The following is a 26,119-nucleotide window of genomic DNA, read 5'->3' on the forward strand; positions in this document are numbered from 1 at the left end:
GAGAGACCAGGTACTAGTCCTAAAAGTGACAAAGTTACTCAGAGTTTCTTTGCTATATTCAACATAGCTTCTAAGCCTGAACTTACCTGTATTTGGGGTGAGTGATTGCATAAATGATGGGGTTATGGATGACGGAAGCTTTGGCAATTACGGCTGGTATGGAGTTCATAAAGGGTGTTAGGGCATGGGAATACCTAGAGTAATGCAAATACATTATATATTTAGTGTTGAGTTCTGTATTGTCTATGCAGTTATACATGGACAAGACAATGCTTTATTAATATTATAGAGAAAGTAAAAGGAGAGTTCTGTTCCCACACAGTAAGAGAACAAATTTCACCTCCTTTGCCTGTAAAGATCAACATCAGTCTAATTGCATTTCTGAGAAATATCATTTTCTTGGGGCTTCTCTTGCAGCACTTCACCACGGTGACTCAGGGTGATGGTAATTCCCATGTTATTTAGCCCAGGGACAATGTCAGCCTTCAAGAAGTGAATGTGCATTCATCAGCCTTGTATTCCTATAATGTTCCAAACTCAACAGATAAACTTGCTGAGCAATATGGTCACTAGAGAAGTGTGCAAATTGAGGCACTATAGGGAAAGATAACTGATAAATCTATTTCTAGAAAAATTCACTATTTGCCTGATAGTGAGCTAAAAAGGGAAGGGAAAATATTTTTCTGAACTAAAGAGTGAAAGGAAATGATTGCCAGGTGTCCTATGTTAACACTCATCTGTTACTGTGACCAGGCATATATACCTGTTATCTGAAGGATAACAGAATTATGATTGTTGTCTGTTGGCCATGCTGCTCTCAGCCACTTAATTTCTGAATATAGCTTGAGGTCATCCTTAAGTCTTGGTCAGATAAAAGTCAATAGAACAGCTCAGACCAAAACAACAGTAACATTTCATAGGCAGTTTCTACCAGGTAAATCCTTCATAGACCTTAGAGGCTATGAAAGCCTCTTCCTGCATTGGTAGAGTGAACTCTAAACGAAGAATATGTTGCATTGTCAGATGAGTTGTCTTTAGTCTGAGACTGAAGCCACAGACTCCATGTCTGCCTCCCAGATGCAGCCTGCAGTGATTTTATCTCAGTTTACTGTAATACAAGTTCACAGGAGGCATCCAGGCTCCATCTATTAACCTCTAAAAAATCCCAGAAGGATTGCCCAAGAGGCATAGTTAAGAAATAGAAAAAAAAAAGCTGGATGAAGCTATGTTGCTCCCTGGATATCTTCATGAGCAAAATTTGCAAGTGCTCATTTGTGACATGCTGAAGAGTTATAAAATTGTCCATTTGTTCAGATTTTTGTGAACAAAAATGGAACAGAAGTCAAGTTCAGCAGGCACTTGATCCCCTAAGGCAGATTTGATCCTCCTAAGATAGAAGCTGAATCATACAGGACAGCCTGACAGTTCTATGTAGCTAAAATTGTTAGCTTAAAGCATCTCCTAATTTATTTTTTTTAGGTCTCTTAGAGTCCTGCAAGGTATTTGTGCTGCATTTCTGGCTCCTTGCTCTTCCTCTGTGTCTCACTGGTCACATACCAGTAGTGGTGGATGCCCAGTACTTAAGTCCCTCTTTGACAGGAAATGGGACACTCAGACACATTTGCATTTCTGAGTGGATTTGCATTTCTAAGTGAGGAGCATGTTTACCTTCAGTTTGCTGCTGCTTGGAATTACCCTTCTGCATATAAAGGGAGAGAATCCTCTTCTCTCAGTATTTTTTCTTCTTAAGCATAAGATTTTAAGAAGATTTTAGAAGTGCTATGTTTAGAAAACCACCTTCCTAAGCTATTTTAGTCAATTTTAGGCAAACCTACTTTTTGTTTCTGACTCAAAAAATACAAAGAGAAGTGTTTGGTACTGTCATAGGAATCTTCCACTTGAGGTTTTGCAGGTGACAAGCTTTCCTAAAGCAGATAGTCACACACATTTTACAAAAGCTAAATTGAAGCATGGGAAAATTCACATGTTAACGTGGGAGAAATAACCACATAGAGCCAAGGCATCCAGATTCCCAATCTATTACTTGTGCCTGGATTATATCAACTATAGTCTGGTGTCAAGCTCTGTGCAGATACTGTTTAAATACTGTCATGTTTCTGTTGAAATTACTGCATAAAATGCTGACAATTAAATAGATGAAGAACATCCTTTGATGATGTATATTTAGGATCTTTTATATCCGACATCGAAAAGCTCCCAATGCAAGTATGTACTAATTTTGAACTTGCTTATACATGTAGGGTAGTTTGATGTAACATGAAAAAATAAATAAACTTTTGTAAGTAAAAGAGGTGGAGAAAGAAAAGAGAATAAATCCCTGGGTGCATCTTTTGGGGACCCTCTATTTAGCACTGTGGTGCTAAATAAAGTTCAAATAGTTCAAATATCCTAGTACAGAGAATCTGTATTCAGAAGTCTTCAGCATGGTAGTTTATGTTGCCAGTCATAATAGTACTTTTTTCTTTCTCTTTTTTTTTTAACTATTTTTAAAGTCAAACTAAGAAAAAAATCACAGTCAGCATGTGCCCCATTTGTTAAATATCACTCCTAAATATGTGAACATTTTGGACACACTTCAGAGATTAAACTTGACAAGTATCTTTGACTTTCATCTTTCTTTTACAACTCTATATCTTTTGATTTCACTGAATAGTCCTTTGCTGATACATTTATAATTACCCAGCAAAAGCTACCAGAGCAACAACAGAGTATGGTGACCAGGAAATGACAAAAAGTAAGATGACAATCAGTGCAATTTTGGCCATCTTCCACTCATTTTTCATCCTCTGATACTGTTTCTGGAACTCTTTATTTCCATGTTTGCATCCAAATGTCTGAACAGACCTAGAGGAAATAAACATATAACAGCAAAAAACAAAGGTAGGGAACTGAGCAAGTAGCTTCATAAAGTGGGACAACAATTACTCTTCTGCTGTTTTAGGATAAAACTCATGCACTTTTAATGCGTGCTAATGTATGTCACTAGTCCACAATTCAGTGCACTTCCATTGCACTAATCAGTGGCAGAATTCACCTGTGCTTCAGTGAAGAAAAGTCTGTACCAGAAGAATTTCCACATAAAACAGGTGTTCAGTTGAATAACGCTATGTTAAAGACAGAGCAGTCTCTGCTTCCCTGGGTCTGATTTTGCTCCTTGGCTGTCACTTTGTACTTCTGAGCTAAGTGACCAGATATGTTGGTGCAGATTCCTACAGGCTGCACAGGTAGTGCCTGCCTGGCCTTCATTTTTACAGCTCAAGTGTTTTTGTTTCAGAGATGTGATTAAATGTTGTATATCCTTGTCACCCTTTGTCAAGCATAGTTCAATTCCATCTGTTTTTCTATGAAATAGTTATTGATACACTGTTGTTAGGTGTCTCTCTTTTGTATTTCTTATGGTTAATTCATTTCTGTACCCTTTTGGGTATCATTAGATAACATACTGAACAGCTCTGGCTTAAATTCAGCAATAGCACTTCCAAAGATCATACTTCTTACCATGTTGACTATTGACAGAATTCCTGTTTGGTTTCCTGTCTCAGTTGTGCATACAAAACAAAAGTGAAAAACTTGCCATTTTAATTCTGTTCTTTCTTTGTTGTTTTAAGAAAATAAACCGTCACTTAAACAGAAGGACAGACATTGAAGACTGTTGGCTACTTACTTGTTGGCCTTCTTGATAGCCTCAAATATAAAGACATAGCTGCATATGATAGCAATCAATGGAATGAAAAAGACAAAGCAGAAAAGCAGCATCGTGTAGGCACGGACTGATGGTGTGAAAGTCATGTAGTCCCAGGAGCAGGAAGTCAGCAGACCCTCAGGAACATATGCACCTAGAAAGAAAGGCAGGAGAAAGCATAAACTGGGAAGTCCTTCTTATTCTGAGTGCTGAATTTAGAAAAAAATATTCAGAATATCATGGGATTTAGTCCTACTCTCTGAAAGGCAAAGAGAGTTTTAAAGAATGAACAATTCCTCATGTAAAGCACCTTTATATTTCCTTGTTCTCTGTTGTCCTATTGTATTCATGTTTAGCAGTCTAAGGCTCCCAAAAACTGAATAATTTTGCATCAGTTCTGGAATATTGTTTAAAGCTTACCATATTCAAAGGGCATCTCTCCAAGTACTTACTGGGCCAGACCTGTGTTTGTTTTCAACTAATCGCCATTTCCTGTCAAATTGCTGTTTTCCCAAGGAGTGGAATCAATTGCTCTATAGCTACCACTTTTTTAAGCTCATGCAAGTAGGAGAAATTTACTGAGCAAAGGAGGAAGATTTATTGTGTAGATCAAATGAATTTTGTCATGAAGTAAAGACAAGTACAAGTAAAAAAAAATCATACATACCTAATGTTCTGCATGAAATAAAATGCAATATATTTAAAAGAACTGCGTTGAACTGTTAAGTAAATAAATTGTCAATAGCCATACTCTTACCATTGAATTTTAATTTTCACGGTTTACACTGCTATTTTCTCTTCAACTCTTAAAAATATTGCACCAGATGTTCTCAAATGCATCTAATTACAGTGTGAGAGTTCATACTGTGGGCACTATTAGAATCTAATTAAAAGATAACAACACCTTTCAAGCAATTATTCCACCTTCTCCAGTTAAGAATCTAGCATCTAAGACTGTATTGTCACTTTGTTGTTCTAACAGCTCCTCACTCTGCTAAAGGCTCCTTCTGCCTGTACTGCAGTTTGCCTGCTTAAATACGCTTCATGTTTAGGGGGACAGAATGACAATAGTGTGACAATAAAATTCTGCTGAAATTCTGCTCAGTAACTGAGTTGGTTGCAAGATCCTTAGTAAAGTCACACATGCCTATGTTCTCATCTCATCTGAGAGACACATTTTCTTCTGGAAATAGGGAGCATAATAATGGACTGGGCTTTTGAATGATGAGTTCATTGCAATTTATGACTGTAACTGGTGACTCAGAGGAAATAAGTGGTAGTGAGGCAGGTTTAAATGAGGAAGAGTAACAAACTCTCTTCACTACTTGTTGCAAGGAGTAAGGTGCTGTATGAGTGTTCCAATTTGCAGGTGTAAAATTCAAATTTACAAAAGCATTTTAGTTATTACTAAATGCCATCCTTATTGGAAACCTTAGTGACAACACCAATCACTGAATGGAGAAGGTGGACAATACAGTGCAATTTGTCACTCTGGAACATAGTCAAGACTTACTAAAGATGTACTTGCACAAAATGCTCAGATTATATTCCTCTTTAATGTGAATAAAGAAAATTGGAATGAGACTACTGTCTTATGTAGCAACTTTGGGGAAAAAAGTAATCAGAAATTACATAAATACATTTATTTTACTTTTATATTGTTGACTTTAGTTCAGTGGAAGTAGGCATGGGCTAACAGGGAGGCACATTGCTCATAAATCTTGGCTGTGAATTTACCTGCTGTTCTTTATATGCCTGAGGGAAGGTGCTGTTGTCATATAATATGCTGTAATACACACTGGATTTATTTTCTTATTAGAGATCTTCAGTTTCAGCATGTATTTCATCAGGGTTTTTTCCAATTGATTTATTTAAGTCTAATATGCAAGCCACTAATTAACCCTCTTCTATAACTGTACCCAGTCATTAATCCAATACTATGAGGGCAAAAAAGTTTTATTCCATTTCACTTACTCCATCCAAAGAAGGGTGGGAGACTCCAAGCCAAAGAGTACAGCCAGACTCCTACCAGGATTAACAGGGCCTTCTTCTTAGATGTCACTCCAACAGAAGCCAGAGGTTTTGTGATGACAAAATATCTGTCCAAGGCAATCACCATCAAAGTGATCATAGATGTAATGCCAAAAAGAGCTCCGCAGAAGGCATACAGCTCACAGCCTTGCAATGAAGATGACAGAAGTAGCAGTGAAATTAATCTACCCACACTAATTAATTTCTGGGAGAGTTCAAGTCTGTGTTTCTTATGTACTAATGCCTTCTGGAATTTGTAAAGGAAGGAAACTTCAGTTTTCCTGCAGTTATAATGCTATTTCAAAGCTGCTGTCTGTCTTGCTAATTACTTTATCCATGGAGATAAACTTCAAAGATTTTGTTTGCTTTGATTGCTGGAGACAGTGATACTTAATATATTTTCACTCATGATTTCTGATGTTTCTAGTGGGATCATTTCAGCTATTGGCTAATATCTTGTTTAACTCCAGTTCTACTGCATCTCCCATAGAGACAACTGTTTTGCTCAACAATGGGTTATAGTTCCTTTTGTGTCATGGAACGATTCCTATCTCAAGGTCAGCATAACTGAAGTAAATATGCAGACTATGAATATATTAATGAATAATTTTGCTGAAGTAAATATTCAGACTATGAATATATTGAGTGAATTTAATCACTCAAACAACCTAATGATTAAAAGCAGTGGTTTAGACTGGGTTTTCATTTTAAAATGTATGCAAATGAACACTTAATGGAACAACAAAAATATGGTTTTGGTCATCAGAGATCAAAATAGTAATTTTGCTTCTCTGACTTCTCTTTCTGTCAGTACCTGTTCAAGAGGGAAAGACTAGAACTCCTCTAACAACAGTTACATAGGAAGAATGAAAGAACCTTCATTCCACATTTTATTACTACACAAGAAGTGTTTGTTTAATATTTCTATTGTGAAAACTCATATTTTTCTAGGCTTTTTTGCCTCATTTTGCCAGGTGCAAGTCCTAGAACAGGTTATTTAGAAGAGCTTTTAAGCTGGTGTGCTGAGGGGTGTTGCTTCTTTGTCATAGGACTCTGACTAAGTAACTAAGTCATGAGATGATTGGGAAGGAATGCTGACATGAAGACTAGTGTTGTGCCTCACACTGCCAGTGTTGCCTTTGTATCTGTCTTATGTATGTAATTTTCCTCTCCTGGTGGAAGTGTATTTATTAAACACAGACAAAATTGTTCAAAGAACTATTCATATCAACATTGAAACAATGGTGATAAGTGTTCTCAACACTGCAAGAGTACCTGAGGATAAGGAGGCAGTAGATTAACTGCCACAATAGTAAGAACATACATAGTGATATCTTAGAAAGAATAAATACAAACCTTTCTCACCAAAAATCCAGCGTTTGTGGAGGCTGTTGGTGAAAAAAACTGGAGACTGTGTGATGGACATCAGGAAGTCACTAATAGCTAGATTGATGATGAACACATTGGCTGGAGTCTGAAGGCTCCTAGTCCTGCAGAGATCAAAAGAAATGTTGGCAAACACTGCTGCACTGTTAATTATGCTGTTACTCTTTTCTGTGAGCTTTGGCATCTTCACAAATACCAAGAAACACCATACAGTAAGCTAGAGCAGAGTGTTTCTCATTTCCTTCATGAGAGAACACAAGCTAGGCTCAGTTTTACACCCTTATACTCATGTGCCCTTTAAAGGATTGTTTTGATAACCAGCTCAGCGATAGGGATAAATCGTATTGTTCTGCATGGCCATGATTAACAGGAAATTAAAGCTGATGTACAGTATGGATTTCTGGATCTGGGTCGTGTTCCGCAGAAAGGCAGCACATTTTCCACTGCTGATAAGCTCAACAGTGACTTCTGAATACAAGGATTAAGCAAATTCACTATGTACCACATCGTGCATTTAGTTTTACATTAGTTCTTCTCTGTGACACTCACTTCACTGGCCTCACTTCACTTTAAAGAGAGCAATAGCCAGCTTTTAGTGCATCCTGTGTATGTCATTCACAATATTTCAGCACAGTGTTTTAAAGAGTATGCATAAAAACTCAATGGAGACCTCCTCAGGTTGGGGCTCAATGTGACTTTTCAGCTTCTTTCTCAAATTTCTAGTCTTAGACACCACTGAATATGGCCCAAGTAAATGATGGTTCTTTGCACTAGTCCAGAATCAATCACTAGAACTACTGTCTCCTCTGCCAATTAAGGAGTAAGGAGATTATATTATTAGTAGGTGCCAATGGGCTCTGTATTTGTTCAGTATTCTGCAAAGTTACTGAATGTATTTTTGTTTCAGGCAGGTGTTTTACTATTTGCCATTACTTGAGACTGCTTTGTAAGCACCTGAATTACTTGTTACTTTGCTATCAATATTCCTTTCTGTCTTTATAACATCTTTAAATGAAGACAAGCTGAGTCCCCCAGTGAAACTGCAGCCGCTGTGACTACAATTCCTGTGTGGAACCAGCCAAAATGCTGGTCATGCATTTCCTCACACACCCGACCTTCAGGCCAACACCTTTCTTGTTCTTAAGGCCATTGTCATTCGCACTTAAGTGTTGGTAGGTACTTTGAATGCCCATGTTGAAACCTACTGTTTAATGCACCGCATAAATAGAGACTTGACACCCAGACTACTTTCCTCCACAGTCCAGTGATCTAAATTAACCCAGCCAAATTATCATATAATTGCTATTATTTTGGTTTATTATATTAGTGCCTCAAGACCAGTCACCCAGTAAAAGCTCACTGGCCTGGACATGAAGCCAATGCTCTGTCTCAGTACGACAAAGCAGACACAGGTGGACATATCACATTGTTGTTAGAGATCCAGTTGCCTTTAGATATGAGTTGGAATGTGGCTTTAGTTAAAAGGAAATGAGCCAAGTGTTAGAAAATGTGAAAAAATGAAACATGGCTACTAAGGGACAGAGAGAGAAAAGAAACCGAGTAGTAAGAAGCAGTAGGAAGGAAACATTAAAAATAGAGATTTGTGCTATACAGAGGTGCAAACCAGCCCATCAGTCCAGTGCAGACACAGTTCGGCCAGTAGAAAAAATGAAAATTTCTGCTTTGGCTGCTTTTCTATTGCTTGGCATATTTGGGTGATTCTTTGGAGTTTTGCTAACAGTTTTGCTATGGCTGTGGTTAATGGGAGGAAGTCAGAGGGAAATGGCAGGCTGCCACCCCTCTTCTTACAGCAATGTCTCTTGGTAGATTTTATGTGCCTACACAGTAGTCTGATAGTCTGTCTGCACTGAGTTTGCAGAGCACAAGCTACAGTTAGAGTTCTTATATTTGAATATTTAAAAAGACATTCAAAAGAAGAATACCTGCAGAAAGCATAGAAGACCAGGAAATTACCCAGAGTTCCTGTGATCCCCACTATAAGAATGACTACTCCAATGGTGTAATGGGCATGATCTGGGACATCCACTGTAGGAAAGGCACCAGGAACATCTCGCACTGTCATCTTCTATGGAGCAAACAAGAGGTCATAGGTATATTGCCAGACTTTCCAGAATGTGCTGGCATGTACTTCTCTAGAAGAGGAAGTGGTCAAGAATGCAAAAAGACAGCAAGCAAAAAAAAAAGTCAGAATAAGCTTATGGCTTTCAAAATACATGTCCTGTTGGTAATCTTCAGTGGATAAATATGCCATCATCCAGGTAAAGGACATTTTATAGGTTTACTGTTTATTTAGAATTTTGATGCAGAAAAGCAACCTGTTCTTTTCCAAAAGAAAGATAAGGATATAGAGGAGAAAAAAAGAGATAGGAAGGGACCCATTTCATTGCGTCTGACTTCAAGTAATGCAGTATTTAACAACAAGTAAGCTTTCCATAGTTTTCATTTCAGGGAGGTTTCTGTACCTGTGAAGTATGATTTCTGTTGTCCTCTGATGTTACTGGATAGGCTTCTCTAACTAAGTAGAAATGATCTATGGATAAATAAGCATTCAAACCTTTAGCAGTATGGCTATTTCATTTTTCGCACTGAATAAAATTGAATTGCAGGCTGCCCTCAAGAGCTGATTAGCAAAAGCCTGACAGTGATAAACAAAAGTCTTTTGGAAACTAAATTAAGGGTAACAAAAACTAAACCACAAATCCTGTATATCTCATGCCTGGTCTCCACACCTCTTCTGGTTTTGCTGTGCACTGAATCAAAGTATTTTGCACTCTATGAAGTATTTCATAAAACACTCTGATCAAAACATTTGTGTCTTAATCAATCAATAACTCAGAGTAATGTTCAGTAGCCAAGTCTGAAGACTACAGTATTTTAAATAATATTTTTTAAAACTTTTTTTAGTTAAGTATGAAGAGTCACAAAAACATTTTAGGCCAAGTTTCAAACAAATGAAGCAAATGATAAGGCTACACCCAAGAAGCAGGATCAAACCAGCTGTTCAAACCATCACTATTCTGCTGCCTTTTGACATAAGGTCAGGCAAAGAGACTTAAACACTCACCTCTCTGCAACTGCCAGTGTCCTAAATATCTTTTGGCATCAGCTCCAACCAGCTAATGGAGTCATGAAAAAACACCAGGTCACATCCCCATTCATCTGCATCTTCTTCATAGCCAGCTTTTCTCATCAAGAGTTGCCACTCACTCTGGAATGGCATTCCATGACCACTGCTCGCAGCGTAAGCCTGCAAGCTGCAGCCATGGCATCCCTCAGTTTCTGAGCTACCAGAATCACACCAGGGTTGTGAAAAGACCAGGAAATACTTTGAATCTTTTGTAGCCTACCTCCTGTGAATGCCATCAACTTGGCTGTGTGGCCTGGGGACCTAGGACGAGGGAATTGCCTGTACCAAGATCCATACCTGTAGCAAACTTCAGTAGTGCTGCGTGGCTGGGTATGTTCTTTCCAATCACAGCTACTGGCAGGTACAGCTGTAATATACAGTCATTCCTTTTCAGGAAAAGAAAGGTTGCTGGCAGGAAAGGAGGAAAGTGCACAGAGGTAGATATGAAGCTCAGCCTTTTATGCTACAGCTGTGTAGTAATTGACATTCACTGTTAAGAGTGAAACCCAGAAATGTCTTTGACAAAACCCCAGTTTTGAAAGAAAATGGGTATTTGTAGACAACAGATACAGACATTACTTTTGAATGAGTCTGTGAGGTTGGGCTGAGGTTATTAGAGACAGCGTGGTTTTAAAACCAATGTGCCAGTAGCAAGAAGTGAAGCCCAGGAGTGTCTGGAGTTCTGGAAGAAATTGTCTTTGCTTTGTGGGCCGAAGATTTGCCCGCAGCAATCCTCAACAACCAGAGTGCACTCCCTGGGTTCCTACATTAGCAGCAATGAAATGCTGGACAAGTACTCTGGTTTTAGAGAGAGAAAACACAGCTCTGGCTGTTATTGTAATTGGAGAAGAATATTAAGGTTAATACATGAACAGAATGACAGTATCAAGGCTTTTATTGTTCAGACTCCTGCAGCAAAGTGCAAGTTGGCATCACATCATCAACATCAATGGGCACCTTGCCTAGGCAGAAATTGTTGTGCTCAACACACTGCAGTAAACTAACAAAAACAATCCCATACCAATAGTAAGTGGATAGGGAGAGTCTGAGGTAAAACTGTTTTAAGTAAATGAGCCCAGGTGTTCTTTGTTTTGGGTTGGTTTAATTTCTCCCTAGCCTTGTGGCTAAAAAATGTTTAAACTGCTGTTCTACACAGAGTTAATTATGATTATTAATGGAATGGAAATTCCTGATTTTTTTTCCCATAGCTATCCATTTAATCAGAACTGGATGAATGTAACAAAAATGAAGCAACTAAAGGAGCTGGTTTTGGCTACAAAGAACAGATTAAAACAGCTTTAATTTGAATTCTATGTTGGAGGTCTGAGGACAAGGGAAAATTTAAAAGATGAATATAAATACACAGAAAAATCACAAGAGAGGCAAGGTTATTTAAGGGAAAGTAGCAGACTTTAAAATGTCAAGTATGAGAAAAATAAAAGAGTAATATTTATACCAGAGCAGTTATAGGACATAGACTACACTAAATATATGAGCAAAAAAAAGGTCTGTGGCAAAAAGAATAAATTAGCATTTTAGTGTGCTTGTAGACCTTGGATTTTTACCAGGGAGTACAACCCTGGCTGTTCTCTAAGAATTAAAAAACAATTGTTAAAAAATTAATTTCACTGTTTTTAATGGAAATACAGATGGGATTTTATGATTCTTTAAGTCAAAGAAAGGTACTATTTGACAAAGAAGGCATTAGATCAGGCCTAAGCACTACAAATTCATCACTAAATTGCATATCTACAGCTTCCTTACTAGAAGACAAAAACGTGCCTGTATCAAGTTAAGCTCTATAACTACTACTGGAATTGGATGTCAAAAAAAGGGCGGCAGAAAAAGATAATGCTTAAGAAAATCAGGTCAGAAGGATAATCAAGAAATCAGATAATTCACAAAGCTTTCCTCTATTCACTTTCTCCAGCACATTAGCCTTGTTTATTTTGTCTTCTGTTGTCATCCCACAGTATGAGTACCTGGCTGGAAGGGAAGAATAAAAATCCTGCTTTTGTAATACATATTGTTGCAATTGTCCTGTGAGAATTGTCAAGTGCAATGATAATACAGAGCATTGTTGCCTTGCATGTTTTTCTGTTCAGCTTTCTTCCTACAAACACCTCATAATGAAGATGACAGTACTGGGACCAGTGCTGTTTCATATCTTTTTCAGCAACTTGGACTGTGGGATCAGTGCAACCTCAGTAGGTTTGATGATGACACCAAGCTGTGTCATGTGCTTGATACACTGGAGGGAAGGGATGCCATCCAGAGGGACCTGGACAGGCTGGAAAGGTGGGCTGTGCAAAGCTCTTGTTCAACAAGGCCAAGACAAGGCCCTGAGTGTGGGTCAGGGCATTCGCAAGCACAAATACAGGCTGGGTGGAGAAGGGATTGAGAGCAGTCCTGAAGGTCTTGGGGGTGTTCATAGAATCACAGAATGGTTTAGGTTGGAAGGGACCTTAAAGAACATCCAGTTCCACCCCCTGCCATGGGCAGGGACACCTTCCACTAGACCAGATTGCTCAGCCCCATCCAGCCTGGACTTGAACACTTTCAGGGATGGACATCCACAGCTTCTCTGGGCAGCCTGTTTCAGTGCCTCATCACCCTCACAATAAGGAATTTCTTCTGAATGTCTAATCTAAATCTGGTCTCTCTCAGTTTGAAGCCATTGCTGCTTATTCTATCTCTATGTCCTTGTAAAAATTCCCTTCCAGCTTTCTTGTAGACCCTCTTTAGGTACTTAAAGGCTGCTCTAAGGTCTCCTCAAAGCCTTCTCTTCTCCAGATTCAACAAACACAACTCTCTCAACCTGTAGTCAAGGTCAAAAGCAGGTTCTGTGATTTTGTTTGGCTGTGTATTAAAACATACCTTTCACTAGAGCTGTGTAAGAATTTTTGTTTTTAATATCTGAAAGGCATGTAATTTATTATTTATTTAGACTATAGTCTTGCAGAATTAATAAATAATTTGGCTCTGGTTAACAGATTCAAACAAGCATTCCTGACAACACTAACCTGCCTTTAGCCATGACTGGGTGCTTCATAGGGATGCAAAACATGCAAAATGAACAGTGATGTGGGAATTTAATTTTAAGTAGAGTCTTAATAATTAGTTTGTACAGTAAAACAGGGTTATTAACCCTTTGAGAGGATAATCTTAGTGTAGGATATTTTTATCCTCCATATATGTGTGTAATCCTTTGTTGACTCCTACTCTATCATTTGCCTCAATAGATGCAGTGTCAAGAATAAAAAGCTGCTCTACATTAGTGTTTCCTTCCAGCAGGTTTAAGAGTGTCCTTGTGGAAACACCAGAGTAGAGGGAAACAGCTAGGTTTAATGCAGTTTGTCTTCCTAAAATGCTCACTGTTTTCCCTAAAGGAACATTTGTCTGCTGCCTGCAACAAAACAGCTGAAATGGAACTGTGTTTTCAGTTGTCTTTCAGTAAAATTGACTGAGACTTATAATACTGAAGTTCTTTGGGGGAGTTTGGAGAAAAACAAATGTGTTATAGATAAACATATCTAAATTCTTGCCGTTCTGGCCTTGTCTGTCGAGGCTGCAGCACAATATGGAGCCTCATTATTCTGTATTTATGGCCTGCTGCCACAGCTACTTATGAGGAAGGGAGAATTCTTCCTGGAGGGCCAATCTGAGGAGCCAGCCTCCTTTTCTAGGAAGAGAGCAGAACACAGGCCCTTCTGCTAAGGCTCAGTGCAAGGGATAAAAATGGATCACCCACAGGGCAGATTCACTAGGACACATAGGGCAGAACTTGTATTTCACCATGAAGTTTGTCAAGACCCTGCAAGACAATGGATAAAGGAATTCCTTTGCAGTCCAGGACAAAATCACGATTCCTAAGAGGTTTGTCCAGGTTACAAGAAGGTCTAGATCAAACATAAATCCCAGGAATATTTGATTCCTGCGTCTATTTTGTCTTGAGAATCTGTTTATTATACAAAGTTTCCTAAAGAGAGGGTCTTCTAGTTATTTCATAACTGATTAAAGAACCCCCACAAACCCACTAAACCAGCTCAGCTCTCAAATAAATGCTAGTAGAAGATGCACAGTTTTTGCATGTTCAACACCACCCCAATAGCACAAGATAAGTATTTTTTGTATAAGTCATAAAAAGACAACATGCAAAGAATACAGTTCAACTGTTACTGAAGAAACACATCTATTCTTTTACAAAGTAAGAAATAAAATATCACTTAATTACTGGTCACTTGGAGATATTTATTACTAAAGTCCTACCACAGCTAATAATGATGATGGCAGGAGCAAGACCATGCATGTAAATACTCATACTGAATATAAATCATATTTGATATAGCCCATTCCTCACATTCTCACAATGGCAAGAGTATAGGACAAGGTTTAGTTCTAGTTACAGGGAAAGAAGAAATCCTCATAAGATCATTCGGGCATTTGAACATATTTCAGTACTGATTCTGACTGACTGATTTGTTTGTGTAACATAGTTCCAAAGTCAGGAACAGAAAAGACTATGACAAGAACATTTTTTTAGCTACTTCTCCCTGAACATGGCAGATGGATTGTGTCTAATTAGGTGTAAAACAAGACAAGGGAAAAGCAAAAGGAAATAAGGACTGCTATGCCATTGCTTTTATGAATTCATCTGACTTCAAACTGTAGGCATTGCTTTTGCAGAACTATGTTTTAATAGAATAGAGCCCTGTTCCAAAACACTGCAAGTTTTGGCAGTCTGACATTGACTTTGGCACTATAACAGGTTCCTTTGTTCTTAATTTTCCTACAAATACAGGTAAGGAAGGCATTTATTTACACAGTATGAATTAAAAAAAACAATGTGTCAGGCCTCTTACCTTACAACAAATTATATAGTTTAGAAAAATTATCAGAACACAAATACTGTCATTTCCTGGGATTTCTTGTGTGGTGCTTGTACTCCCTACCTGCAAGAGGCCTCAAACAACTGAGAGCACTCATTTTTCTTTACAGGCCCTTGCTCTGATTTCTGAGCTTGCCTCTGTAGGCACTTGCTCTGTGATGACAGGCAGCACAGACAGGAGTGTAATCCCACCTCAATTACGGGTTCAGCAGGGTGACGCTCACTGCTAAGCCCTCGTTCCAGTGGACAGCAGGGCTTTCCCTAGATGATGTTTGTCCTGTTGAACAATTTGGATAGCAGATTTTGTATCCTATCTTCCAGATTTAATCTCAGCCACCAGCAGCACATACTGCTTTCAGTCCTGAAACTCTCAAACTGTTTTTCTGTCAAATTAAAATGCAAAAGTTTGGAAATACAGGCACTTGACCTAGGGAGAGGAAACAGACAACTAATTAGATCTTTCAGCAGAATAAGATCAATTTTTAATTTTCCAATGTAAATCCTCTGTCCCCAGAATCCTTTCCATTTTGCCATGTGCTCTCCAATCCCTTTTCTCACCCCCTGCTGTGTTCTGGTATCCTTTGCCATGTGTTATCCATCTAATTTAGTTTTAAAGTGCCTTGGCTCAGGACACTTCTCTGTTCATTTTTCCATAATGCACTGCACACATCCATGTTTTATTAAAAATAGATTTAAAAAACTTTTAAGATTAGGCTGGGTCACATTTTTGTGATATACTTTAAAACAGACTTTTGTGTAAACAGCAGGTGAAAAAACCTTTGTAGTCCTAATAGCATGCTGAGACAAAAACAGGCAGAGGACCTCTGAACTCCTCTTGTTCAGGCTTGTGGGGGTGGATGAAGAATGTTTTAAGCAAACCCAAAAAATTCCAACCTGAAGTGGCATCACAGCAGATTCTTACCTTCACAATTCCAAGGAAACTTTCTGTCTTTTTAGTGTTTAAAAACTGAGAAAGATTTTTGATAGGACTTACCTGGGAAAGCGTTCTGCACAACTTTCTTGGGTAACTGCACATAACTCTTTTAACATTTACATAAGCACTCCACTGCACTTACAGATTATTACAGAAATAATTGGGATTTCCATTCTGAATAATAACACAAGAGAGCATTGTGTTTGAACTGCTAAACAGCTGTTTAATGTATAAAGACATTTTGATAGTTTGCAATATATTTAATGCACTTTGCCATTAGCCATTCCTCTGTCTTCTACCCATGTAACTCTGCTGAAAAACATTGCTTGTACAGTCTTTTCTGCATTAAATAAATAGTTAAAGGAATAAAAAGAAGATTTTAAAGTTTTCATTATGTTGTTCATTATTGCATTACAGCACTAAATGGGCACATGTTCCTTAAATGCCCGTTTACAGTCCTATAAATACCACCCTTGCCAGAGATCTATATGCTGCAGCCCTAGTGACAGAAAACACTTACTGTTGGGGCTCTAACAGGCAGATCCATCCCTGTGTAGGCATTGGATTCCGAGTCATTCCATGCATTGAAGGCCTCCACAATTTTGGTGTTGTTGGCTTCCTCAGAGGGGCAAAAGATCCCCCTCTGAATAGGCTGATTATTCAGGTGAATGAAGTCTAAGCAAAAACCAAGAAGAGCTGTCCTCTGAATTTAAGTCAGCCAGTTTACCTTTGTGTGTGTGTGAAGCAGGTTGTTAGATTCTTTGGAACAGTGTGAGATCCAGCGCAGAGTTTCTCACTAGAGCTCCAGATGCCTTCAGTCCATCTCCAGCTTAGCAAAGGGCAGCAGCAGCGGCTCCATTTAAATACAGGAGAGGGCAGAGCCCGCACATGCCCAGTTTGATGCCTGTTCCATCCTGATTCCAGATGCCCTACAATGACAGTATAAAACTGATGCTCACTTAAAAGTGCTGTTATCTTTTGTTTCACCTTTGACATATTTATGTCTGAATTTTAATGTTATTTGCACATTATCTGTGTATGATAACATATAAGTTAAAAGGCTGAGGCCACTCTCTGTCTTAAATATTAGACCTTACAGTTCACTTTCACTGTATTGGTGAATTAGTTTTTTGCAGTCTGCTTTTAAAGAAGATATATGTGTACAATTCTGCTGAAATTGTCAGAACTCAAATACATTCTGATATTTAACGATGTGCTTGTGTGCACTTCTGTCTTGTAGAATTTAGGTCATGGTTGTTTGTTGGTCCACTTCTAAAAATAAACAAACCATAGGGATAAAACCCACTGACATCATCCTTTTCTGCTCTTTCCTTAAAAAAAAAAAAGAGGGGGACACATACCTTAGAAAACAAAAAATACCCACCTCTTTCAAGAGTTGCCTGTTCTCTTTTTCAGTTGTGTTTGGGTAGAGCATGCATGAGCAGATTCTTAGTCACACAAATCTTGCTTTACACTGCACTCTGCAGAGATACGAATTGCTGTAGCCCCAGCTGAAGGTCCATTGCTGTGGTAAAGTGAAATTTAATTGCAATAGGGAATTAGGTACAATGTGTGATAAAGCTCTTCTAGGAAATACTGCAGACTAAATACCACAGAGTTTAGGCCTTCCACCCACTGTTAAAATGACCCTGATGCAAACTATTAGCCTTATTGCAGCTGGTGATAAAAATAGATGGTATGAACTGTTACTGCAAAGCCTTTGTGAGAAGGCTGTGATAGAAATGGTGAGATCTGTATTCCCTCAGCTCTGCACACATTCCTCTTCTCATGTACCTTTCCTTAAATTAGCACTTGCAGTACCTGACCATAAATTGAAGGAAAAGAGATTGCATTTCTTTCTGTGAATGAGAACTGTACCACTAATGAAAGGCACTCACCTGTAGTGCTACAGACCCCCTTTCCTTGATAGTCATTTAAGGCAGTCAGTGATAACCTTGTGCCACCAGGCCTCTGAACATTAACCAGAGGAGGCATTTCTTAGACCTTAAAGGCTCACAAACTGCGAGACCTTAATAATAACTGTTGACAGGCCTGTTGTGAAAGGCAGAGATACTTCATGGAATATCCCTGTCCTGCAGCTTTGGTAGACACAACCAAGCCAGTACCTAAATCAGCTGCGGTAGAACTGCATCCAGAGGTGGCTATTGACAAAGTTATAACTTGTCAGTCCAATGTCTGCGACTCCACGGTCATTTTCTAGAGCATGCTCTTCCCCTCTTCTCTCTGTGTGACATCAGACATGTGAAAATCAAGGCAGTGGTGGATGTGACATTAATGGCATGAACTCCAAAAGACATTGCTGTGAACTCCAAATCCACGAGTCCGTGTTCCTGCATACATGGTGCTTTGCACACAGCAAGCTGTAAGTATGAGGCAGCAAAGAACGGTGTTGGACATTTTGAGAGACAGGATGTTTTGGGAAGACAATTTTCCATTTTACTCCTAAAGAGGCATAGGTGTCATTAGAGAAAGCCACAATGTCAAACTGCAAAAGGCTCATACTGTCTTCAAAGAAAGCTTACCAAGGGAGTGGAGCAGAAAGTACATTGAAATGATTGATGTGCAGAGAAAGGAGACAATGGGAGATCTCCCATTTTTGTGAACTTTATGGTCAAAGGAGTTGCATACAGTTACCTCCCGATCTTGTCAAACTGATAAGACAAAGTTTGAGTCATGCAATATTCAAGACAAGCATAACCAGTAGTTTAGATGTGATCTTTGACTCGACATTCTCATTTTCTTTGCTTAGATCCTCTTAGTCTTCTTCTTTATGTCTTAATTTTGGACAATGCCAATACTCAATCTGTTTACATACAGCTTGCACATGAAGTTTTCCTTATCCCTGAGTCACAAATGACATTTTTCTTCCTTATTTCTTCTCATCTTAACAAGAAGCCATTGTACTGAAAATACTTCCTTTCCAGTTAGCCTGGAATGCTAGTATTTTGGCATTTTTTGGGGACCTCATTTTGTTGGGCAGAGTAATCAAATCATGGAATAAATGTAGTCTTTTTAAATTAGACCTTATAGAAGCTATGTGTCTCCTTGCTTCATTAGATTTGGCATTGCTGTACATGCCTTTCCAGACAGATTAATTTGATTAGCTCAACAGCTCCTGAGAGTGTATGATGAAAGAATATGCAGTGTAAAGGAGAGAAAAAGTTTTATTGTAGCCATTTGCTAGAGGCAATTCAGCCGCCCCTCTGTACATGAGATGCCTCAACTTCTATGGAAGGAGAGGAGACATCCTAGAACTGCACAAGGTGTGCATTCTCTGTGCCTAGGGTTCAAGAAGTCAGAAAGATACAGAAAATCATTCCCAAAACCTTTTTCTCTCATGTTTGCTTTGTTTTATATGCAGTATTAAACCAGAGAGAACAGTTCAAAGTATTTCAATGAGGAATAATTGTTTTTCTTTATAAGTAAGGCTATTTCACTTAAAGTTATCAAACCATTAGACTTGTGGATCTGGAGGGAAATTTGGCCTCCCTCTCTCCCTTGTTTATTCTCTACCAAAAGCTTACCTCTCCTGTATTCCTGGGAAGCCTAATGGAGAAAACATTAGTTTGTGACTCCAGGTGCTTTCCAAAGTCATCTGGCTCATCCTAAAGCTTTCGAACATTCCTGCCACAGTTCTGTGTGTGAAACACACTGAAGTTCATCTTGTTTATGGCAAGGTCTGAACTGCCCTCCAGTCACTTCTGAAGAAAAGAAAACCTGTCCAGAAATAATCTGACAGAATTCTGTCACATTGAACTATGGTGAGAATGGCTTTCACCATTTTGGAGAGCTGACTTCAGCTGGACACCAGGTGCCCATCAAGCTACTCTACTGCTCCCCTTCACAGCATTGGCAGGGGGAAAGGAAAAATAAGATGGAAAAAAAATTGTGGCTCAAGATAAAGGCAGTTTAATAAAACAAAAACAAAGGCTATGTTCAGAAGCATAGGAAAGGAAAAGACTTATACTCTACTTCCCGTCAGCAGGTGATGCCCAGTCAGTTCCCAGGAAGCAGGGGTCCAGTAGGCATAGAGGTTATCCCAGAAGACAAACACTAATAACAAATGCTCCCTGCCTCCTCCTTTCTCTTAGCCTTTTTTGATAAGCAGACGTATGGAATATCTCTTTGGTCAGCTGGATCAGCTGTCCTGGCTGTGTGCCATCCCAAGATCATGCCCACCCCCAGCTGGCTGGTGAGAGGGGAGTGTTGGAGAGGCAGCCTTGGTGCTGCACCAACACTGCTCAGCTGTGGCCAAAACACCCTTGTGTGAGCAATACCTTTCTAGCTACCAGTGCAGCTCTGTGAGGGCTGTGATTGGGAGCATTAACTCCATCTCAGCCAGACCCGATGCAACCTCTTTCTGCTGTTAACTTACTTCTGTTCACAGTTCTTTCATAAATTACAGGCAAAAATAGCAGTAAGACCATGGATTCTGGGACCTTTCCATGAAACTGCGTAAACTGACTAATAGAAAAAGAGAAAGATAATGCCTGGATAAAATTTAATTAAAGACCAAATGAGCATAGGACTTGTTTCACAATGAGTGAAAAAGAACTCATTGTCCTCTTTGGCTGACAGCTCTGTGCAGAATTAGATTTTAGCTTATCTGCAGGAATACAGAGTGGACTGAAAGAACAGGTACTCTGCTGCTTAGAAGACAGACAAGCTGCTGCTGGGAAATGCCAGGAGAGTTAAAAGACATGGGGTATGGTCAGCTAGGCAGGAATGACCTTGAGACATCTTTACAAAGGCTCACCTGAGCTTCCCTAAATTTTCTGAAAGATCACCTAGGTTTCTAAGACCACCATGAGGAGAGAGGAATAGACTACTCAGAAATGGGAAAGGTCAAGTCCCACTCTTCTTTGAGTGCAAATATAGGTCCAGGGATTTGACTTGCCACAAATGAGGAATGCACAAAGCAAAGTTATCAGGTATTTCAAATAAGTTGAGTGATTTTATTTTTCCCCATTGTGATATGGAGAATGATAGTGATAATTCCTGAAAACATCTCAGAGAATACAATGCTATGCTCAAAATATGCTCTGCTTGTCTTCTAGACATGCCAGGCCTTTCTGTAAGTGATGGTGTACAGGGAGGAACTATTGATTTCTCACTTGAGAGCCTGTCCATTTGCAGTATCTGCCTTTAAAAAGACAATATCACACTAAAAAAAAAATCTGAGTCCATAGCAGCCTTCCTGACACAGTCCCTGCTGTACAAGGTGAGCCCTGGCTATCCAGTGTGGCGGTGCTTGTCAGTGGCTGCAACTGAAAACATATTTCTCTCGGAAGCGTTTTTGAGGCCATACTTTTGTACTGGTACCTGAAACAAACTTACCTGCTTAGATATGCAGGTGAAAACTGGTTGCTCATTTTATTTAAAAAAATTATTTCAACTATCTGTGTTCTTTTTGCCTTTTAACAGCCAAGATCTGTCAGGTGGGAGCTCTCCCACTTCTTAGCTGTTTGCAGACACTGTACTGCAATTTTGGCATCCCAAATAAAGCAGGGAGAGAGTTGTGTAATATATATATCTATCTTCTTGTGCTCTATTAATCATAGAAATTAAATTTAGTTCTTCATGCCAGGAGCAACTTGGCAAGGGGACATGGAGGTAAGGAGACCCTTTGTAAATAAAATTGTTAGACTGAGTACCAAGTTCTGTGTGGACTGTCATGGGACCATACTCCTGGGACTACTCAAAAATCAATAGACAAAATAGAAAACAGTAAATCAAGTCAGCATGGTTTCTGCTCTGCTGTAGAAGTGAATAATTCACCCCACGGGTAGTTCTCATTTTGTAGGGTAGCCAAGATCTATGGTGAACAACAAAAGCACAAACTGCAGGGTGCAGCCAGCAAACATTAACACTGGGCTGTTTAGCCCTACAGCAGGAAGGGGAGAATCCCAGGCCTGGACCAAATACAGAAGGGCCAGACCAGAAAGGATGGTTTAGGAAAGTCCTTTCAAACACAAGGGTTTTTTTATAAGACTTACTAAAAAAAAATCTTTGACACTGAGATGAAGAGATTATATTAGTGATCTCTCCAACACTTGGAATGTAACTCTGTAAATGGCATTAGGCTGCCACTCTATGGCAAGGCACAATCCAGCAGATGCTCTGCCTTAGTTTCCTCAGCTGTATTTCCAGCCTACTCTAGTGGCTTATGGCTTCAAGGGCAGGTAGGTCAAAAAGGTTAACCCACCTCTGTCCCTCTTGTCCATTCCCACAGAGTCTGAAGGCAAAGCAGTCACACAAAGAGCTCTTCAGACCCACCAAGTTGCATTGGGAGTGCCTCCAAAAAAAAGCCTCTTACCTTGATTTGTGGACTGAGCTTTCAGATTCATCCTTTCCTGTCTCCTATGCCTTAATTTCTGTGCAAAGCTTACCCTTCTCCAGGGAACCCTGGGTAGCCAAACTCCTTTCAAATAATTTCAGCTGGAAGCTTCCCTACTTCCAGTTCCCAAATAAGACTTCTTACCTTCTCACACATGTGAACTGATAGTGCTGGTGCAGTTTAGTGCCTACTTCAGGCAGGGACAAGTCATACTTTAAAAACGATTGAATTGTGTGTTTCCCTGCTGTGACAGGATTCCAGTAAGAGAAGGATTATTGGTAGAGAAGGGGTTAGAAGTAAAATTGCAGAGAAATTGTATTCAGCATTCCCTCCCCCCCCCGTCCCCAGTCAATTACTGACTGCCACTAGAGGCACACGCAGTAGCCACTGACAGGCAGCAGTGCCAGGTTTGGGGCAGCATTAATAGAGCACTTGTACTGCTTACAGGAAGAACTATTGGTACCATTTGGGTTTGATTGTTTGCTCTTTAATCTGATTGTGTAGTGGTTACTTCTGAAACAGAACAAACTCAGTGACTAGAACCTCTCATGGGAAGGGCTGCAGAAATATCTTACTAGGTAAGACAGAGGAAAGTAATAGAAAGAGCCTGATGAAAAGATTAAGCAAGAGGAATAATATGAAGCAATTTGTACCCACACACAGCAATCAAAATGAAAACCCTGACATATGAGAAATAATAGTTCATCATAACCAGAAGGTAAACAAAGGGAGGTGTCATTTCATGATAAAGAATGATCACCTTTCTCCTCAGATTCTAGGACTTATGTCCACAAATAATCCACAGAGACTACATCTACTGCCCTGATGGTTATATAATTACATTTCCTGGCACATACTGTCTTGTCTTACAACATCCTTGCGAAAAATCCTATTGTTTATAGAAATACCATCAGTGATTCTGTGGGGAGAAAAACCAAAACAAAACCTCAAACCCAACAAACCATGATTGTCAAGCCACTGGTGGGAGAAAATTTTGTTGCTGCAGTAATAGGGAGGCAGTTTTATAACTGACTGCAGCTTAAGTCTCAGCAACTCACAGTTATTGCAGGTGCTTTTTTGCTGTTCTAGACTACACTGTGCCCAGTGCTTTCAGAAATTTGAGCAGGATGAGGAGGAAGAAACAGACCACTCACTAACACTGAATTTTCAAGATCTTGTATTTTAATTTCTTCTGAAAACAGCCTGAAGAGTGAGTGGCAATTAAAAATGCTGTAGGATATTTTAACTGAGTCCATAAGATATGTCAGTGAAGAGTGTCCTACCCAAGGCAAAGGGGCCAGTCATTGAAGCAGAAGAAGGACTTGGTGCAGACTACAAGAACATTCAGGATTTGGGCAGGATTCTGTAATGACCACTGAGAACAAAGACATTATGAGGAGTTTGTCCCTGCTGCAACTTGAAATTCTTCCCACAAAGACCAAAATCAAACAGACCTAATGCTTGAGCAGAATCCATTGCCATTCTGTAATCAGAGCTTCTCACTGTGCAGAAGAGCAAAGCCATAGATGTATGTCATTTCTTTATAAACTCTTCTGCTCAGGTTATCATCCAGCCTGTTACCACCTTGGACTCTGATTTCCCAAGTGTTCACGTGAGGCCTCTAAATGAACAGATCCTTTTTTTGTTTAACTCTGCAGTGTGGCCTTTATTAATATCTACTCTGCTAAACGACTCCTCTGGATCCTCACTGACTTCTGTTTCAGTTGCTATGACATCCTTTTGCTCCAGCCTTAATTAATGGAATGCACAGGGCAATTACCACAAGGTTGCAGACAAGGATGCATGTGTGCCAGCAGGGCTATGTCCAGCTTAGTTTAAGCCCTTTTCATCTCAATCCTGTCCCCTCCCAGCCCATTTCTTTAACTGTAATTGCCCTGCATCCTTTTCTTTGACAACCCCCCATCATTCTTTTCTCTTAAATCAGATATATATTGCTGGTTTTCACTTCCCAAAGCCTAGATGGATTCTCTGTCTCCAGGTTACCTATCATCTTTCAGACAGCCTTGGCTTGCCATCTCTCCCATCCTGTCAGCCTGTGATGCTCATTTCCATCATTCACTGAGCAGTTTCCACCATGCATGGTTTGCTTGTCTCCAGGCAGTCCTGCACACTGGTGGCAGTGAGTGGCAACAGGGGACATTGGCAATAGCCAGGCTGCAGGCATACACAGCCTGCTGGCCCCATGGCAGCACTGAGCTATATTGTCTGACTTCACCTGATCCTTTCCTGCCTGTACACCTCCATTTCTCATCTCCCTGTACTTTGATAACAAGTTCTTTGGAGCAGAGACTGTGTTGCTACAATGCTTTGACTTGCCCAAGCATGACAGTACTGCAATCGTGGTGGGCTTCCCTTCTCTGCTAGTGCCATGAATTAGCTTAAAAAATACACTGGGCTTAATTTTTTTGGTGATGAATTGGCAAGTATTTCAGTATGACTACAACAAAAACTGGTTTGTTTTAATAAAAATGGGAACATCTGAAGACTGTTCTCAGTTTAAAAAGCAATACAGTAAGCCTTCTGAACAAACAAACATCTCAAAAGCAAACTTACATAAACTGAAGTGATAAAAATCACTGGCACTGATCCTCAAAGTCAAAATACTATTTCTCACTTCACTCTAGTTTTATAATTCTGCCCACTCCCTACAGAACTGGCATTGCTTTTCATGACTTGCAGATGATGTTGTAAACCATAAAAACATAGTTGGGTGGTGATTTTGCTGCACAGTGGATAAACCTAGACAAACATGCCATCTCTACTTACTGTAACAATTTTTCACTGGAAGAATACCCTGAAATTAATGTGTGAGATTGGTAGGGCTGGGAACTGCACTCTCTTTGCTCCTTGGAGATGGCTACGGATGTACTCCAAACACCAAAACACATTAACAACATGCATCCTCAAATACAGACTTAATTTCTGGGCCTGATTCCCCCCAAGGCACTAAAGCTATTCTGCACACCAGTTTCCTTCTTGTACAAACTGAAAGTTAAGAATGTCACCAGCAGGGAGTGACTCACCTCTCTCTGTGTAATAAACAAGTGGATCTCATGATAAGGAGCATCAGATTTAGACAGGCCTTATCACACTTGCAAGTGAATGATCCAGTTACTGCTTTTCCTAGTGAGAAAAATCAATCTGCCCTTTTCTAAGCAGAGTTTCAGTAATAAGACTTCAGACTGCAGAACACCTCAAAAATGGACAAACAAAATGGACATTTAGAAGCACATTCCCTGATTACAAAAATATTTTCTTTGTGTGTCTTTACCCTATTTTGGAGGTTCATTCACAAAATGTAATTTACTAACTATCCTCTGTTGTTCTCCCCAGCAAAACAAAACTCTATCCAGCCAAAAAGTTAAGCCTTTGCCCTTACTACATATTATTTAAATAATATCTTACTAAACAAATGCATTGCATGAGTTGAAAATGCTACATTTTTTTCTATGGTTATTTATAGTAACCGTTTGCCAGGGAGAAGTAGTAAAGAGAAATACAATCACTTCTGTCTTCACAAAAGTGAAGATAAGTTCAAAAAATCCTAACCATAAAAGTAGTAAAAACTATTACTATTGTAATAATAGTAATATACTTAATACTCTATTAAGTCTCTCTGTTTTCAAACTAATTGACTTGTGGCACAGTTT

At 39.3% G+C, this 26,119-nt stretch overlaps 2 protein-coding genes across 10 annotated transcripts in view; one reads left to right on the forward strand and one right to left on the reverse strand.

The window, feature by feature from the left end:
• The window catches only part of WAPL (WAPL cohesin release factor), a 142,423-nt gene that overhangs the window by 19,797 nt on the left and 96,507 nt on the right, over positions 1-26,119 (forward strand). The gene's annotated exons all lie outside the window — the stretch shown is intronic.
• OPN4 (opsin 4) overlaps positions 1-26,119 on the reverse strand; it is a 48,804-nt gene that overhangs the window by 12,947 nt on the left and 9,738 nt on the right. For 2 of the 9 annotated variants that reach the window (XM_071563912.1, XM_071563914.1), the window contains exons 3-11: positions 18,217-18,334; positions 17,475-17,615; positions 16,611-17,019; positions 9,064-9,206; positions 7,091-7,224; positions 5,678-5,881; positions 3,686-3,857; positions 2,701-2,865; positions 87-194 (exon numbers count right to left, since the gene is read on the reverse strand). In XM_071563912.1, coding sequence (XP_071420013.1) covers positions 87-194; positions 2,701-2,865; positions 3,686-3,857; positions 5,678-5,881; positions 7,091-7,224; positions 9,064-9,206; positions 16,611-16,637 — 953 coding nt within the window. In that variant the 5' untranslated portion in view covers positions 16,638-17,019; positions 17,475-17,615; positions 18,217-18,334. Of the gene's footprint in view, positions 1-86; positions 195-2,700; positions 2,866-3,685; positions 3,858-5,677; positions 5,882-7,090; positions 7,225-9,063; positions 9,207-16,610; positions 17,020-17,474; positions 17,616-18,216; positions 18,335-26,119 lie in introns of those variants that run through there. The other 7 variants (XM_071563918.1, XM_071563913.1, XM_071563916.1 and 4 more) reach the window with 6 other exon arrangements.

The sequence above is a fragment of the Pithys albifrons genome, chromosome 9, assembly GCF_047495875.1.
Source record: "Pithys albifrons albifrons isolate INPA30051 chromosome 9, PitAlb_v1, whole genome shotgun sequence".
NCBI lineage: Eukaryota > Metazoa > Chordata > Aves > Passeriformes > Thamnophilidae > Pithys > Pithys albifrons.